This window comes from Gracilinanus agilis, chromosome 5 (genome assembly GCF_016433145.1).
Source record: "Gracilinanus agilis isolate LMUSP501 chromosome 5, AgileGrace, whole genome shotgun sequence".
In the NCBI taxonomy this organism is placed as follows: Eukaryota; Metazoa; Chordata; class Mammalia; order Didelphimorphia; family Didelphidae; genus Gracilinanus; species Gracilinanus agilis.
Window position 1 is genome coordinate 121,499,277 of NC_058134.1, and position 16,886 is coordinate 121,516,162.

Here is a 16,886-nt window from a genome sequence, read left to right on the forward strand (position 1 = left end):
CACCCCAAACCCCCCGGCCGCCTGGCTCGGACCACGCGCCCTGCCGCGGCTGCCCTACACCGCTCGCCCCTCCCCTCGGCTCCAGCGCGCGCGAACTCTCCCCTGGCCGGCCCTTGGGCGCATGCTCCCGCTGCGCAGCCCTTCGCTGCCCTTCCCCTCCGGCCCCGGGGGTTGGTGGTGGAGAGGAGGCGGGGCCATGGCTGGAGGCGGTCGAAGTGAGCGGGGGAGGGGGCAGGGGAGGGGGCTCCTCAAAGGACTAACCAGGGGCGGTGGGATGCTACTTGCGGGAGTTGGGAGCGGCCTAGGAGTTTTCGGGGAGGACGGGAGTGAGAAGCAAGAGGACTCTCGGGACCCCTCATACTTAGGGCCGTTGCTCCCTCGTTCACTTTCCCCGGGGGAAAAACGAGAGCTCCCACGCGCCCCCAGCGCAGACCTCCCTCGTGGGCTTCCCCAGCCCCAGGCTTCGGGGTGCTGCGTAGTCTGAGAGGGAAATCAAAGATTTAGGAAGGACCGAAGGAATCGTCTTATTTTAAAGGCCCTCGAGTGGAAGAGGGATTCCATCTTCCTTGCTTGCCCCCATACCCAAAACTTGGAGCCTTGGGTGGAACTGATCGATTAGCAGATGTAATTTACTGTCCGTGGGAAGGAATTAGGGCTGCCCTGAATTGGCCAGGGCTGCCTCTGAATACAGTGGATCCCCTCTTAGAAAACGCCTTTCAATGAAAGTTAGACTTGGGGGAGTAGTCTATAAGCCCTGAGGCCCCTCCAGCTCCGAAATGCCTAGATTCTGTTCTCAGCCCACAGCAAAGTGCTGTTCCCAAAATTCTTCAGCCTGTTAACATCCAAATATTCTATTTCGAAGCTGACAGAGGACAAAAAGAACATAGGCCTTGATCTTAGCAGAAATTGGAGCTGCGCCAAGAAATAGAAAAGTCCTCATACCTCTGATCTGTGAAAGATTTTTTTCACTCACTTATGCTTCTCTGTTAACAAAGTATTAAAATAGGAATTTATTGCAAGGAGCTCAAAGTATATTACTTATATTGTAACTAATGCTCCTGGCCTAAGCTCATAGAATTGGAAGTGATCTTGAAGATGGTCTAGTCTTAATTCATGAGTCCCAGTGACAGTATCTGGGATAACAGCTTTAGTGTTAGAAGGCACTTCAAGATGGCAGCTAGCCCAAGCCCCTCATCTTGCAGATGAAGAACCAAAGTTGAAATATCATAAAAGTTGGTTGAATGCTTTCAGTTATAAGGAGGTTACTAAACTCACATCTTTCTGCTTTTGGATACCTTAAATTGTGAGGAAATGTTTTCATTCTACACGTAATTTTGTCTCCATATTTGATAGTTCTCAGTTTTGCCTCAGGAAATCTCAGAAGGATTTGTTCCAAAACCCTGGATTTGTAGCTTGGGCTTTTAGAAATGTGAAGAAATCTTAAAGGCCATCAAGTTTAATTCCCAGTTCCCTCTCCCCCAAAACACACACTTTTTAAAGGAGAAACTGAGGCACAGGGAAGCAAGTGACTTGCCCAGGGTCACACAGCTAGTAAGTAGATGAGCTAAGGTTTGAACTTTTGTCTTTTTGATTCGGGGGCAGCTAGGTGTTGAAGTGGATAGTTCAAACCTGGCCTCAGACACTCAGACAAACCTGGCCAGTGTGATCCTGGGCAAGTCACTTAAATCCTGTTGGCCTCAGTTCCTCATCTGTAAAAAGCTGGCAAAGGAAATTATTTTACTTTAGTATCTATGCCAAGAACATCCCAAATAGGGTCACAGAGAGACATGACAACAGGACAGCCCAGCACCCTATCCATTATACCATAATTCCTATTTCAGTGAGATTATTACTGAGTTCCAAAGTCAGTGTGTCAGCAGAACCAAGGTTGCTTCATTTCATCCACAGGCAACTTAGTAATGCCTGCCATTGTAGTGTCCTCATGTTCAGTCTAATATTTTGTTTTCTTATTTAGGTAGTGGCTCTAACCCTTTTCAACATCTAGAAAAGAGTGCTGTTTTGCAGGAGGTATGAATTGTCTTTTTTGTTTGTTTTTTCCCAAAGTGGAATCAGAACCTCTCAATCTAAAAATGTTTTCTTAGAGTTGAATTAAGGCATATAGTGAAAGAGAAAATAACATGGCTTAAAGAAAAAAGGAACAAGATTAAGTGTTATTTGTCATAGATATTATAAGATAAATCTGCCGTGATGAAATGAAAATTTTCAATATAAAAGATGAAACAGTTATCTAGTATAAAGCTGCTGAAGGAAGTCATGTAAATGTTAAATTTTATACCAGCTTTATGAAGTACCTCAATATTCTTATTTTGACAAATGAAAACATGAGGTTAATTAGACCGAAGGGAAAGATTATAAAAGTACATGATTCCTAGTTCATTTTTCTAATTTAATGAAGTACTTCATTTAATATTATTTGGGCTTTATGATAGAAGAGTTTTAACAGCATTTATTTTCTTGAAGACACTTTATTGAAATTTGTGATTGAGAAGGAAAAAAAGATACCATGTATTAAATATACTTGTACTCCCACAGGCTCGCATCTTCAATGAGACTCCTATCAATCCAAGACGATGCCTACATATTCTGACAAAGATCCTTTATTTATTGAACCAGGTAAATGTAATTTAGAGGGCCAGTTCTCCTTCCTGGACCTCAGTTTTCCTAATCCATAAAATGAAAGGGTTTAACTAGATGAGATATAACAGTCTCTGCTAAAATTATGACTTTTTAACTCTTGAAAGATTTATGTTTTATTGTATAGAAATATTTAGCACTTAGGTAGGCAATTTCAGGAAAAAATGTTTATGTTCTGGGGCAGCTGGGTAGCTCAGTGGAGTGAGAGTCAGGCCTAGAGACAGGAGGTCCTAGGTTCAAACCCGGCCTCAGCCACTTCCCAGCTGTGTGACCCTGGGCAAGTCACTTGACCCCCATTGCCCACCCTTACCAATCTTCCACCTATGAGACAATACACCAAAGTACAAGGGTTAAAAATAAAAAAAAATTAAAAAAAAAATGTTTATGTTCTTAAAAAACTGTTTCTAAATGTTAGTTTTTAAAAATTCCAAAAGTCGATTTTAATTTATAACAAGATTGAAAACTCCTTGAGAGTACAGACTATATTATACCTCTTTAGTATCCCCAAATCAGTTTATCAAGTATTTATTAAACACTACACTATATCTTGGTACTCTGAGATGAAAATGAGTCTTTGACCTCCAGGAGGTTGTATATATTCCTAGCCACATATGGTAGGTTCTCAAACATATTTTGGTTTAAAATATATAAAATGGGGGGCAGCTGGGTAGCTCAATGGATTGAGAGCCAGGCCTAGAGATGAGAGGTCCTAGGTTCAAATCTGGCCTCAAACACTTCCCAGCTGTGTGACCTTCGGCAAGTCACTTGACCCCCATTACCTACCCTTACCACTTAAGAAAAAAAATGTATAATATGTAACTTATTATGGAAATATTTTGATTTCATTCATTCAGAGATTATGTTCCTTTCAAAATATAATTTTAAAATCTAGACAAATTTCTGTTAGATTCACAAGCCTTCTTCTAGATTAAGTAATGTATATTATACTCCAAAGTTTTCTTTTTCAAATTCTGAGATATTTGTCTCAGAAAAAACTAGCAGTCTGTCTAGGACCTTAATAAATGTCACTATTTTGTCATTATCTAAAGGTGACTATTGTGATCGTTAAACTCACTTGTTAAAAAGACTAAGGATACCAGATTATTTTCCATAGCAATATTATTGCTTCACTCTATGTAAGCCAAGCATTTTACTCCTCATTCTAGTTGCCTGTTTTACAAATTTGAGGGGAAATTGTTTGGGGGAAAGTATGGATACTTACAAACCTGTCACTAACACTGAAAAAAACTAAAAACATGTATTCTATTCGTGGTGTGTCAATATCAATATTACGATGTATAGAAAGCACATTAAAAAATGTAAATGGAAGGAAAAGTCACTTTAATTTGCCTTTTTAAAAAAAAATCCACAACTGTGAATCTCTGCCTATCATGGAGGTAGAAATTTGAGTAGGTCAGTTTTGATCAGAAGGAGTTTATTTGCATTTGCTATCTGGATGAGGCAATTCACGTTTTACTCACAGGCATGTAGTTAATTATAATGAGGAACAAAGAACTATAAGATAATTATTTGTTTACATAGTTCCTGGTTTATGGAATGATATTTTAAAACATTGAACCAAAATTTACTTTCCCATATGTTTTCAGAGATTAATAAGGAAATGAGATCTCATAAATTGTGATTAAAAATTCATTTGCCCTGAGGTTGTTCAATAATTCTTTGATAAAAAAATGAACATGCTATTACAAATGTGTAATCTAGATACCCTGTCTCTAAAATAATATACAAATTGTATTTCAATTAAATGTTGTAAGCCTTTATTACATTTCATTTAATGCTTTTATCTTGGGCATTTAGAACATTTTATTTAACTATCCTTACCACATTAGTGAGATGTAGTTTTGAGTAGTGGTTAAATTTTGACAGGGAACCTGAATTCTTAGTTGTAGTTAATGAACCAGATTTATATCATCCTGTGCCATTTTGGACCAATAAATTAAGCACCAAGGCATGGAGAGTTCCTATTGATCCAAGATCTATTGTGTTTTTAATATTTGTGTGTGTGTGTGTATACATATATATTAAGATAGATTATTAATATAGTAATTATAGTAATAAATCAGAAAATATTTTAATTAAAATAATATAATTAATATATATTAATGTAATATATATATATATTAAGTAAGACAGACTTTCTAGGACAGGTGTCCACTCATCAAATTTGGGATCTCTCGGTAGATCTTCCAAGTTTGATTGTCTCCATCATATTCTGTTCTCTGTGGTTTACTGGGATTCCTAGTAAGGAAAGGGAATAGCCTTCGCTTTTGTTAAGCTATTTTGCCTTCAGTGTAAAAAAGACTTTTTCTTCTAAACTTTACTCCTGTTTAAATGAGCTCAAGGTTTTCAAATAGTGAAGAACAGATCCTCCTCAGAAGAGAGTTGAGATTACTCTTCTAAAAGTGAGTTACTTAATGAATAATATGGATTTTTCAAATAGACAAATATGGAAAATAGCCATGCTGTTACATACCCTGAAAAGGAGAAAATAGATATTTTTCAAATTGGAGGAGTAGAGTGTAAAAATTTACATAAATGATGGCTTTCTAAGACTCTAAAGGACATATAAAGTAATATCAGTTTTTTAGAGTAAAATCTCCAATTAGTTTTACAGATTTTAAAATGTGACTCTTATTTTGGTTAGGGTGAACACTTTGGAACTACTGAAGCCACTGAAGCCTTCTTTGCAATGACGAGATTGTTTCAGTCTAATGATGTAAGTCTTTACGTTTTAAGCTAAATTCGTTTTTTTCTGTTTACATTGATAAGAAATGGGTTCATCAATCTATAGATATAATTAATAGTTGTCCAGAACTTTTGATGCTTCGTGTGCAAGTAAACTTTAAAATGCTTTTTAAATGACTTAAAGGTTGAATTCAACTTGGAAAACATTTTCCATTTAACTATTTCAGAGTTTGTGTGATTGACATTTCAGATGAATAATTTACTTTCATTACCCTTATAAAATAATTGAGCTAATGAATTATGAAACATACTTTAATTTCAAATTCTTTGGGGATTATTTAGGCAACTACCACAACATGTTAGCCAATAGTAATTTGGTGGGGGAAAACTCTCTTACATAATCTTTGTTTGACATGATTTGAATAAAATATCTCCACTTATATCTCAATAGATAATCTTGTTCAGATTCCAAAAAGCCAGGATTAATTCAAATGTATAATAATTCCGATAGGGAATAGGTATGTTGGAGAATTTTGTACTGTCTCCTGTCCAAGCCTTAACTCTTCCTCTTTTGATTTTGCTTCACTAACTGATAGCCATCATCTTTATTTCCCTCTCTGACTTCACAATAATGCAGCAAGGTGAATTTAGAACTGGTTGAATGGCTAGATTAAAGAGTGGATGTTATTAGTTCTGTGGTAAAAGGTCTCCAGTGGAGTCCCCCAGGAATCTCTTCTTGGCCCTGTGCTATTTAACATTTTAAATCTGTTACTTGCATAAAAATATGGATAGCATACTTATGAAAACTGCAAATGGGAGGCAGGTAGGTGGCTCAGTGGATTGAGAGCCAGGCTCAGAGATGGGAGGTCCTGGGTTCAAATCTGGCCTTAGACACTTACTAGCTGTGTGATTCTGGGCAAGTCACTTAACCCCCATTGCCTAGCCCTTACTGCTCTTCTGCCAAATGGAAGGTAAGGGTTTTTAAAAAAAAAAAAAAAAGGTCAACTGCAAATGATAGTTATATATCTTTTTTTAAGTCTTATTTTAAGTCATTTAAAATAAATAAATATATATATAGTATAGAGACAGCAATAGAATTAGGATCCAAAAAATTATTGGGCCAAATCCAATAAGATGAAATTCAGTATGGATAAAAGATAAGCTTCACAGTTAGCAATTTGCCTGAAAGATGTACAGTGTAGTGTGAGACTACCAGTTCAATATGAGTCATCATTGTGACATGGCAGCCACTACACCTAATATAAGCTAATGGGATATTAGGCTGCATTAAGAGCTTCTAGGAATAAAGAGGTAATTATAGTCCCTCTATGATTTTGCCTTCATTAGACCTCATCTGGAGTATAGTGTTCTGTTCCGGAGTTTATAGTTCAATAAGGACATTGATAACCTGAAGGGCAGTCAGAGTGGTGAAAGGTCTTATGTTTGATGCCATATGAGGTTCAGTAAAAGGAAATGGTAGGTTGAACCTGGAGAAGAGAAGACTCAGGGTGGACATGATAGCTCTGTTCAAATATTTTATGGACTGTAATGTGAGAGAGAGATTTGTTTTGTTTGATCCCAGAGGACAGAGCCAGGAATAATGTGGTAGAAGCTGCAGAGAGGTAAATTTAAATTGATATCAAGAATAATTTCCTAACAGCTAGAACTGCCCCAGAGTGGAATGGTCTGTAAGGAGAGGTGGCAGGTGCCCTCTCTTTAGGGTTAAGTTTTTAAGCAGTGGCTAGGTGAATGATGTAAGGATGGGATTTGTGCTCCTCTTTATTATTACAATGATCATTGGATATGTTATAATGGGATTCCTTTCCAGGTATGGGTTGGACTAGATGACTGGTGTGATTGAGATAGTGACCAATGACTTCACTATGTAATAATAGTGGGCAATCATCATTAGTGGCAAAAGCCAGTCTATTTACAGTGGTGAGTGGTAGGACAGGCAAGGAAAGCTTCACTAAAGCCAAAGGGAGTGAGCAGGGTTGAGGATTGAAAGCCAAGTAATAGAGTTAATACAATGAACCAAAAAGTAGAGCATACTTGGGGAGTAAGAGTGGGCAGATAGAAGAATTTAGGCCTTAATCTCCTACCCACAGTTGTAGGCATAAAGTGAAGACTCAGTGAGAGCTAGTCAGGAATAATTTTCTTGAAGTTTTCTTAATGTTTAATTTAAATAGTAAGGTTAATTTGAATGTGTCGAGAAATTCTGATTAAAAATTGACAGGGGCAGCTGGGTGGCTCAGTGGATTTAGGCAGGCCTAGAGACAGGAGGACCTAGGTTCAAATCTGGCCTCAGGCACTTCATAGCTGTGTGACCCTAGGCAAGTCACTTAATTTCCTACCCCTTACTGCTCTTCTGTCTTAGAACCAATTCATGGTATTGATTCTAAGGTGGAAGATAAGGTTTTTTTAAAAATTGACAGAAACACAAGAAGAAGAAATGTCCCAGCTTTAGTGAAGAATAGAAGGGGAAACCCTGCCTTTTGATTATTTAACTGTGGCATCCTCAGTGTATTGTTTATAGTCTTTTTTTTTTTTTAACTCTTACCTTCTGTCTTAGAATTGACACTGAGTAATTAGTTCTAAGGCAGAAAAGTGATAAGGGCTATGCAGTTGAGCTTTACGATATGTCTGAGGTCAGATTTGAACCCTGGACTTCCCATCTCTAAGCCTGGTTCTCTATCCACTGAGCCGTCTAGCTGCCCTTGTTTATATTATACTCTTAATGTCACTTTGAGTTAAATCTATGTCATTTTAATTTCAAAACTCTCTGCACTTTATGTCTCATCTACTTTTTTTTTAAACCCTTACCTTCCATCTTGGAATTGTGTATTGGTTCCAAGGCAGAAGAGTGGTAAGGGTAGGCAATGGGGGTTAAGTGACTTGCCCAGGGTCACATAGCTGAGAAGTGTCTAAGGCCAGATTTGAACCTAGAACCTCCTGTCTCTAGGCCTGACGCTCAATCCACTGAGCTACCCAGCTGCCCCCTCTCATCTACTTTTTAATCACTGTGGACTTCTATAGCCTTCAAGGTTCATTTGGAGCAATAGGCCTTGTCTCTGTGGAGATCCATATCTTTGCTACTCATTACTCATACCCACTGGAATCTAAGTTGACTTTCTCTAAAAAAATATCCTGGTATTTGAAATATCCAGATAAATGGTCAAATTTTTTAACATTCTTCCAGATGAGTGCTCTACTGGTACAGAATGTTTTTTTTTTTAAGAGGTGGTATTTAAAAGTGAGTTATTTAGGAATGTTCTCATTTAGATGTTTTGTTTTCTAGCATACAAGTACCCAGGGGCTTTTGTCATGGAAACCTGATTAAAATCATTTAAACAAATCCCCAGAAGAACTTTTAATTTGTGCAGTTTATATAATGGCATCTTTAGCAATAACATGTTGCCTTTTGCAAATGGTTTTCCTAGCAAACGCTGAGAAGAATGTGCTACCTCACCATCAAAGAAATGGCCAATATCTCTGAGGATGTGATTATTGTCACAAGCAGGTATGTGAAGATGAAGAAATGTAGGTGGGGATTATTATGCACTAATCAAAGATTAATTACCATATTAGTTTTACATTTTGATTGGTAGGGAAGTAATAGCAAAACATATATACATATAACACACACACACACACATATGATATCTATATTTTTTTAAATCAATCTTCCTGAACAATGAGAGTGGTAAACTGACATTGATAAGTTGTGATTGTCCACACAAGGGGAACAGTAATGATAAAGAACCTTCATATCATGACACATAAGGTTCAACCCCATCAAGCAAAACTCTGAGAATCATGAAAGACAAAGCCTGAAACCCCACTCAACAAAGCTGAAAAGCCATAATGTAACTGAAGTTTTCCTTGTATATCACCTTTTCACCTCAAGGCCTGCATCTTCAAGCTTCCCTCTCCTTTCTCAAACTCAGTCACTAAATGTTCCTACAAAATCACTGATGTATGTATTTCCTTGAGAATCTAAGCTAGGTTGTTACACGTTGATTTATGATCTATAGAAATCATTGTATAGACCTCAATGAGGTAAACTAGATTACATTGTACCACTTTATCAATCATGTGCTTTTCATTGTGTAGGTGAAAACTTGTGCCAAGACCCCAGCCTGTTCTGCTCTCTCTGTAAAATGTTAACTCTTTCCAATAAACCTTTGCTTTGTCAGTGATCAGCTGCCTTAATCCTCCTGACCCCACTTTGTTCTCTCTTATTTTCCTCCGTTTCCCTTGCCCCTCCCTAGGGACCTTCAAATATTTTGTCAGGAAAGGCTTGACAGAATATAAAGATGTTTACCCTGGAAAAGAGACATTAGTAGTGGATATGATACCTTTCTTCAAATTTTAAAGGGTTTTTAAGTGAAAAAAGGCATTACTAGATTTGTTATGTTTAGTCTCAGAGGGAAGAATTGGGTAAAATGGATGGAAGCTGTTAAAAAAAAAAGGTAGGTTTCATCTGGTTATAAGAAAAACCTAATAAGTAGAGCTATCTGAAAATAGAATGTGCTGCCTCAGGAGGTTTGATAGTGGTTTCCCATCACTAAAGCTGGTTGAGCAAAGGCTGGTTGACCACTTTAGAGAATCATAGATAAGACTTTAAAGGGACCATAGGCAGGAGTCTTATTCAAGTTTGGGTTGGACTTTGGGATTCTAGACCCTTCTTTTACTATTAGTAATTTGTGCAGCTTTTGATTTTTTTCTGACCTCTTTTAAATTAATATAGTCTTTGTAGATTAAAGTGGCTTCACAGTGAAGGGGGGTGGAGGAGGGTCACCCTTAACTAGCAGTTTCTCTGCTGTTAGCTATGGTGATAGACCATTTATTCATATACTACCTCAGTTTCCAAGAGCCAAAATCATGATCTGGTGAGCCCTACCAGGACTGGGACAAAAAAAGACCCCTACTTTTCCAGGATTAGATCATTCAACAATTTGTCCTAAGGTATGGTTTATATTTCATCCTAAATGGTGGCCTGGGACAGATAGGAGTCAAGATTACCTAATAAGTCACAGCCCAATTTTTAGAATGGGACTGATCCAGGGAGGATTCTAGGGGCTTGAGACCAAGAGAGCATTTTGTGGAGTCAACTGGCATCAAGGGATTTAAAAATTGATGGGGTAGAAGGATGCTGAGGTTTCTTTTAAAGATTTAATTTATAAGCCAAGATAGTGGGACCTATTCAGTTCTTTGGTGGGAGATACTTGAGCATTCTGGGAATCAGCTCCCCTAGATGATAAGGATACTTTTGAGAAAATACTGGCATTTAGTAATAGTTTTCAAGGCTTAAGATGGAGAGGGAGAGGTAGAACAAGAAATAGCCACTTCATTTTCTATTATCTTTTATTTCTTTTTTATTCTTAACTTAAAAAAACAAAAATAAAGGGAACATTTCCATATACACAGAGGAATTGTATTTGATGCTAAATTCTTAAATGGATAGGTATAGTTAAGAGGCTTAGGACATCATGAGGGTGCAGGGAATATGGTTAGTGAACGTTACAGGCAGAGAAGAGGAATAGAGAAAGAGTGGGAAGGATGGAGTCTCATACTTGGCCAGCTTGAAATTTTGCCTAAGATTGGCTATATCCTCTTCCCTTTCAAAAATCCAGTGTCTTAAGAGAACCCTCAGAAATTATGCCAAGGCTACTAGGGGTCTTCACTCTGAAAAATGGGGCCTAAAAGGAAGGAAAGCTCTTTGGCCTTGCCTCAACTTGTTCTGTCTGTAAGTAATCTTGTTCCATAGAGTTGACAGAAGAAAGATGTAGTTTAGTTTCCATAGCCTTGAGATCCAAATGAGTGGGGGTGGGAGGGATTCTTTTCTCTATCCCCCTGCTATCTATTCCACCTTGAAGCTTTTCTTGCTTTTATCCTTTTTTTTTACCTTCTTTCCTTTTCTTCTTTACTCATCTGTTATAGTAAATTGGCTCCATGGTAAAGATAGGTAGGAGCCAGAGATATTTTCTTGTGTACAGGAAGTAATGATTGTACTTGAAAATATGTTGGCTGAATTGGCACAAAGGGAATGTTTACAAATCAAGTTAGTACATAGAACTGTACTAATGGAAATGGTTAGCATACTACAGTATTTATGCCAATTCTTTCTAAGCCATTGAGATATTATGGGGTCTAGTGCCCAAATCATAGCCAATTTAATACATTTTGATTGTTTAATCGGTAGTGGGAATGATAATTAACATGTGCTGTTTATCTAGTACTTTTCTAATTATCCTTGCACTGAGGATGCAGAAATGGAATAAATAATACCGTTCCCACTCTTGAAGAGTTTTTAGTCAAATGAAAGAAGATGGCATGTCCACAAAGAATATGTTATAATGTTAATTGTGGTAAGAGCAAAGGAAAGATTCAGGCAGAGTTACAAGAAAATGGAATGGGTGAAAAGATGAGGAATTACTTTAAAAAAAAAAGAAAGATTTCAATTACCAGAGATGATTCTAATATGGATGTAAATTTATAGAGGTGCTATGCCAGAGAATAAAGGTCAGCTAATAGTAGAGTTTGCCTGAATCACTGAATGCATAAAGAAAAATAATGGGAAATCACACCATAAAAGTAGATTGGTAATTCTAAGAAGAGATCATTGAGGTTTTTGAAAAGTTAGGATAAAGGGGCACCTAGGTAGCTCAGTGGATAGAGTACTGAGTCAGGAAGACTTGTATTCAAATCTGGCTTCATACACTTTCTTGCTGTGTGACCCTGGGCAAGTCAACTTAACCCCAATTGCTTAGCCCTTCTGTCTAGAACTGCTTTTGTAATATTGATTCTGAGACAGGAGGCAATGGTTTTTTTAAAAAAAAAAAGCTAAGCTAAATAATTTGTATTTGATGCTAAATGCAATAGTCATTAAAGGCACTAGATCAGAGGTATGACATGGTCAGATTTATGCTTTAGGAAGAGTGTTTTAGCAGTTGGGAAAAGAATAATTGGAAGGACAGGAAGCAAAGGGACCAGCGAGGAAGATGTTTTAAAGGTCCAGATTAAGTGTGATGAGGACCTGGTCTAGACTGGCAGCAGGAATATAGAAAAGGGAGCAGATAGGAGAAATATGAAAGAGGTAGAATTACCAGGGCTTACAAAGTAGAAAAGGGAAGATTCAGAGGTAACATTGATATTTTGACCCTGGGTGATAGGGAAGGAGAGGAAGGTTTCAGGGGGAAGATGATGAATTTAGTCATGGACATACTTCATCTGAGGTGCCATAGACCATCTAAGTGGCAATAACATTCAACAGGCTGTTGCAGATTTAGGAGTGGTATGCAGAGGGAAAATCTAGAGCTAGATATTAAATAAGGCAATAATTGAAGTCATGAGATTGATGAGATGACACAGAGAGAGACACATGGACCAATGATAAAGATTTAGAAGAATAACCAAACCTGGAGAGAAGGAGGATGCTCCAGTGAAGGGGGTCAAGAGGGAGCAGAAGAATCAGGAGTGAGTGGCAGCCCAGAAATCAAATGAGGAGAAAAAAAATCCATAACAGGGTCATTCTATCAAAAGGTTAAGCAGGACAAGGGTTGAAAAAAGACTGAGTAGAGTAGTAGATGAAAGGCCCAGATTATAAGGTTGAAAGTTAAAAAGACTAGAAGTTTAGTGATAGAGAGGAAGAGAGACCTAAGATATTATCTTATGAGAAATAGCATCAGTAGAAGATTTTTATTAGCTTGAGGAGCCTAAAGAAATGTTAGACCAGTATTCTTAGGCTTTATTAGGAATCTTGTTTTCCCACAGCCTTTAAAAAAAATTGTCCTAATTTCTTTTCAGCATTAGGCTAAATGTAGGGAAGGTCACTGAAAACTAGACAAGCAGGAGTCTGTGAAGGAGTGCATATTACCATGATTAATGGCATGTTTACTCATTTCAATTTCTCTAGTCTGACGAAAGACATGACTGGAAAGGAGGATGTGTACCGAGGCCCAGCCATCAGGGCTCTCTGCAGAATCACTGATGTAAGTTCTATTCTTGTGGTATTATAAGGAATGCTGTATTCTTAAATGTCTCCCGGAAGGCAGTGTTCAAGTTTTATAGGATTCTATTCTGACAGATTTATATACAGGTTTGCATACATGCATAGCACAAGTGCTTATTATGTCATTTGTTTGTCCCTGTTTTTAAAGGCATCCTCTTTATTTACCTTGGCTTTGTAATTAGCACATTGGGCTACTGACCATAAGGCATGCCTCTATCTTGAAAAAATATAGACAGAGGTATACACTGAAAAATAACATTCATCACAACTACACGCAGTACATACAGAATTAGGTGTGGAGAGGATCGGGGAGCAGCTAGTTGTCTAATTTGGCTAGTGTGGCCTGTATTTCAGTTAGTATGGCGTTGACTTGTCATATCAAGTGTTCAAGGTGCAATGAGGTGGTACTGAATTAGATTGAAGTGCAGTAGGATTAAAGTTCAAGTAAATATAGGTCCTGCAAAAGTAAAGTGAACGCTTTGATTTTATTGTTATTTTTTATTTAGGAGTTTAAAATGAGCTTTTTTTTTTTATAGGAAGGATAGAACTAGAAGTTTAAAAAAACTAAATACAAAGGGTAGGTAGGTTGCACAGTGGATAGAGTGCCAGGCCTAGAATCAGGAGGTCCTGGGTTCAAATCGAGCCTCAGATACTTCCTAGCTTTGTGACCCTGAGCAAGTCACTTAAGCTCCATTGCCTAGTCCTTGCTGCTCTTCTTTCTTAGACTTGATACTAAGACAGAAGTTAAGGATTTAAAACAAAACTGAATATACTGATTAAAGAATTACTACCAGGCATTAAGAAATACCATAAAACTTTTTTAGTAGTTATGAATGGAAGAGACCAGACTCTCTTTCCCACCTTTTCTAAAGTCTATCCTCCTTCCAGACAGCAAATTTCCCTGGCAGAGAGTTTGGAACTTGGACTTTAATCATATAGTTTCTTTTTGACAATGTCTTTCTTCCTGTACTAAACTATTGTGCAGTTTGTATCATTCAGCATTCATTGTGCCTCCCTTGCTGAATGTAAAATCCAGTTTCCCAAGGAGGAAATATAATCCCTTGCAAGTCATTGGAGATTCATATAAGAATAACCATATATAGAAAACTCTTAAGCAATCTCTTTTTAAAACTTCATTGTTAAAAATGCCCTTCCTAAAGCAAGAAATTATATGGGAAACATAAATGCTCTCTCTATTGAACCTACCTTTCATCTTCCCCACAAAGTTGTAATATTCTCATTCTCACTTTATTTTTAATTTTTATTTACTCATTAAAAAAAACAAAAAACAACCTTACCTTCCTTCTTAGAATCAATACTGTTTTTTGTTTCCAAGGCAGAGGAGTGGCAAGGGCTAGGCAATGGGGGTTAAGTGACTTGCCCAGGGTCACACAGCTAGGAAGTGTCTGAGGTCATATTTGAACCCAAGACCTCCCGTCTCTAGGTCTGACTCTCAATGCACTGAGTCTCACTTTTTTTTAATGTAAAATTTTAATAGGAACTAAAGTCATTAATAAACATTAACATTTTCAACAAAGACCAAAAACAGGTTGTATTGAAAGCATGAACTTCTCTTACATTGTTTTTAATTTTTTTTATTAAACATTTGTTAATATTCATTTTTAACATGTTTACATGCTTCATGCCCCTACTTTCCCCTTCACCCCCTGCTCTCCCCCCACCCATGGCCGACGCACATTTCCACTGGTTGTAACGTGTCCTTGTTCAGGGCCCATTTCCATATTGTTGTTAGTTGCATTGGTGTGGTAGTTTCGAGTCTACATCCCCAATCATGTCCGCCTCAGCCCCTGTATTCAAGCAATTGTTTATCTTCTATGTTTCCTCTCCTGCAGATCTTCCTCTGAATGTGGGTAGCGTTCTTTACCATAAATCCCTCAGAGCTGTCTTGTGTCATTGCATTGTTGCTGGTACAGAAGTCCATTACATTCAATTTTACCACAGTATATCAGTCTCTGTGTACAATGTTCTTCTGGCTCTGCTCCTTTCGCTCTGGATCAGTTCCTGGAGGTCTTTCCAGTTCACCTGGAACTCCTTCAGTTTATTATTCCTTTTAGCACAATAGTATTCTATCACCAGCATATACCACAGTTTGTTCAGCCATTCCTCAATTGAAGGACATACCCTCCCTTTCCAGTTCTTTGCCACTACAAAAAGCGCAGCTATAAATATTTTCGTACAAGTCTGTTTATCTATGATCTCTTTGGGGTACAAACCCAACAATGGTATGGCTGGATCAAAGGGCAGGCATTCTTTTATAGCCCTTTGAGCATGATTCCAAATTGCCAGCCAGAATGGCTGGATCAGTTCACAACTCCACCAGCAATGCATTAATGTCCCAATTTTGCCACATCCTCTCCAGCATTCATTACTCTCCCCTTCTTTCATTTTAGCCAATCTACTAGGTGTGAGGTGATACCTCAGAGTTGTTTTGATTTGCATTTCTCTAATTATTAGAGATTTAGAACACTTTCTCGTGTGCTTATTGATACTTTTGATTTCTTTCCCTGAGAATTGCCTATTCATGTCTCTTGCCCATTTATCAATTGGGGAATGGCTTAATTTTTTATACAATTGATTTAACTCCTTGTATATTTGAGTAATTAGACCCCTGTCAGAGTTTTTTGTTATAAAGATTTTTCCCCAATTTGTTGTTTCCCTTCTGATTTTGACTACATTGTTTTTGTTTGTACAAAAGCTTTTTAGCTTAATATAATCAAAACCATTTAATTTACATTTTGTAATTTTCTCTAACTCTTGCTTGGTTTTAAAATCTTTCCTTTCCCAGAGATCTGACAAGTATACTATTCTGTGTTCACTTAACTTATTTATAGTTTCCCTCTTTATATTCAGGTCATTCACCCATTCTGAATTTATCTTGGTGTAGGGTGTAAGATGTTGATCTAAACCTAATCTCTCCCATATTGTTTTCCAAATTTCCCAGCAGTTTTTGTCAAATAGTGGATTCATGTCCCAAAAGTTGAGTTCTTTGGGTTTATCATACATTGTCTTGCTGATGTCACTTACCCCAAGTCTATTCCACTGATCCTCCCTTCTATCTCTTAGCCAGTACCATATTGTTTTGATGACTGCTGCTTTATAGTATAGTTTAATATCTGGTACTGCTAGGCCCCCTTCCTTCACATTTTTTTTCATTATTTCCCTTGATATTCTTGATCTTTTGTTATTCCAAATGAACTTTGTTATAGTTTTTCCTAATTCAGTAAAGAAGTTTTTTGATAATTTGATAGGTATGGCACTAAATAGGTAAATTAATTTGGGTAGAATGGCCATTTTTATTATGTTAGCTCATCCTACCCATGAACAATTAATGGTTTTCCAATTGTTGAGATCCAGTTTTATTTTTTTGGAAAGTGTTTTGTAGTTGTTTTCATATAATTGCTGTGTTTGTTTTGGTAGATAGATTCCCAAGTATTTTATATTGTCTAGGGTGATTTTAAATGGTGTTTCTCTTTCTACCTCTTGCTGCTCT

The 16,886-nt window shown here is 37.4% G+C and overlaps 1 protein-coding gene across 1 annotated transcript in view; it reads left to right on the plus strand.

Annotated features, from left to right (window-relative positions):
* The window catches only part of COPG2 (COPI coat complex subunit gamma 2), a 46,014-nt gene that overhangs the window by 5,213 nt on the left and 23,915 nt on the right, over positions 1-16,886 (plus strand). The window contains exons 2-6 of the mRNA XM_044679925.1: positions 1,976-2,028; positions 2,554-2,634; positions 5,321-5,392; positions 8,802-8,881; positions 13,280-13,355. Of these exons, the coding sequence (XP_044535860.1) occupies positions 1,976-2,028; positions 2,554-2,634; positions 5,321-5,392; positions 8,802-8,881; positions 13,280-13,355 (362 nt within the window). The remainder of the gene's footprint in view (positions 1-1,975; positions 2,029-2,553; positions 2,635-5,320; positions 5,393-8,801; positions 8,882-13,279; positions 13,356-16,886) is intronic.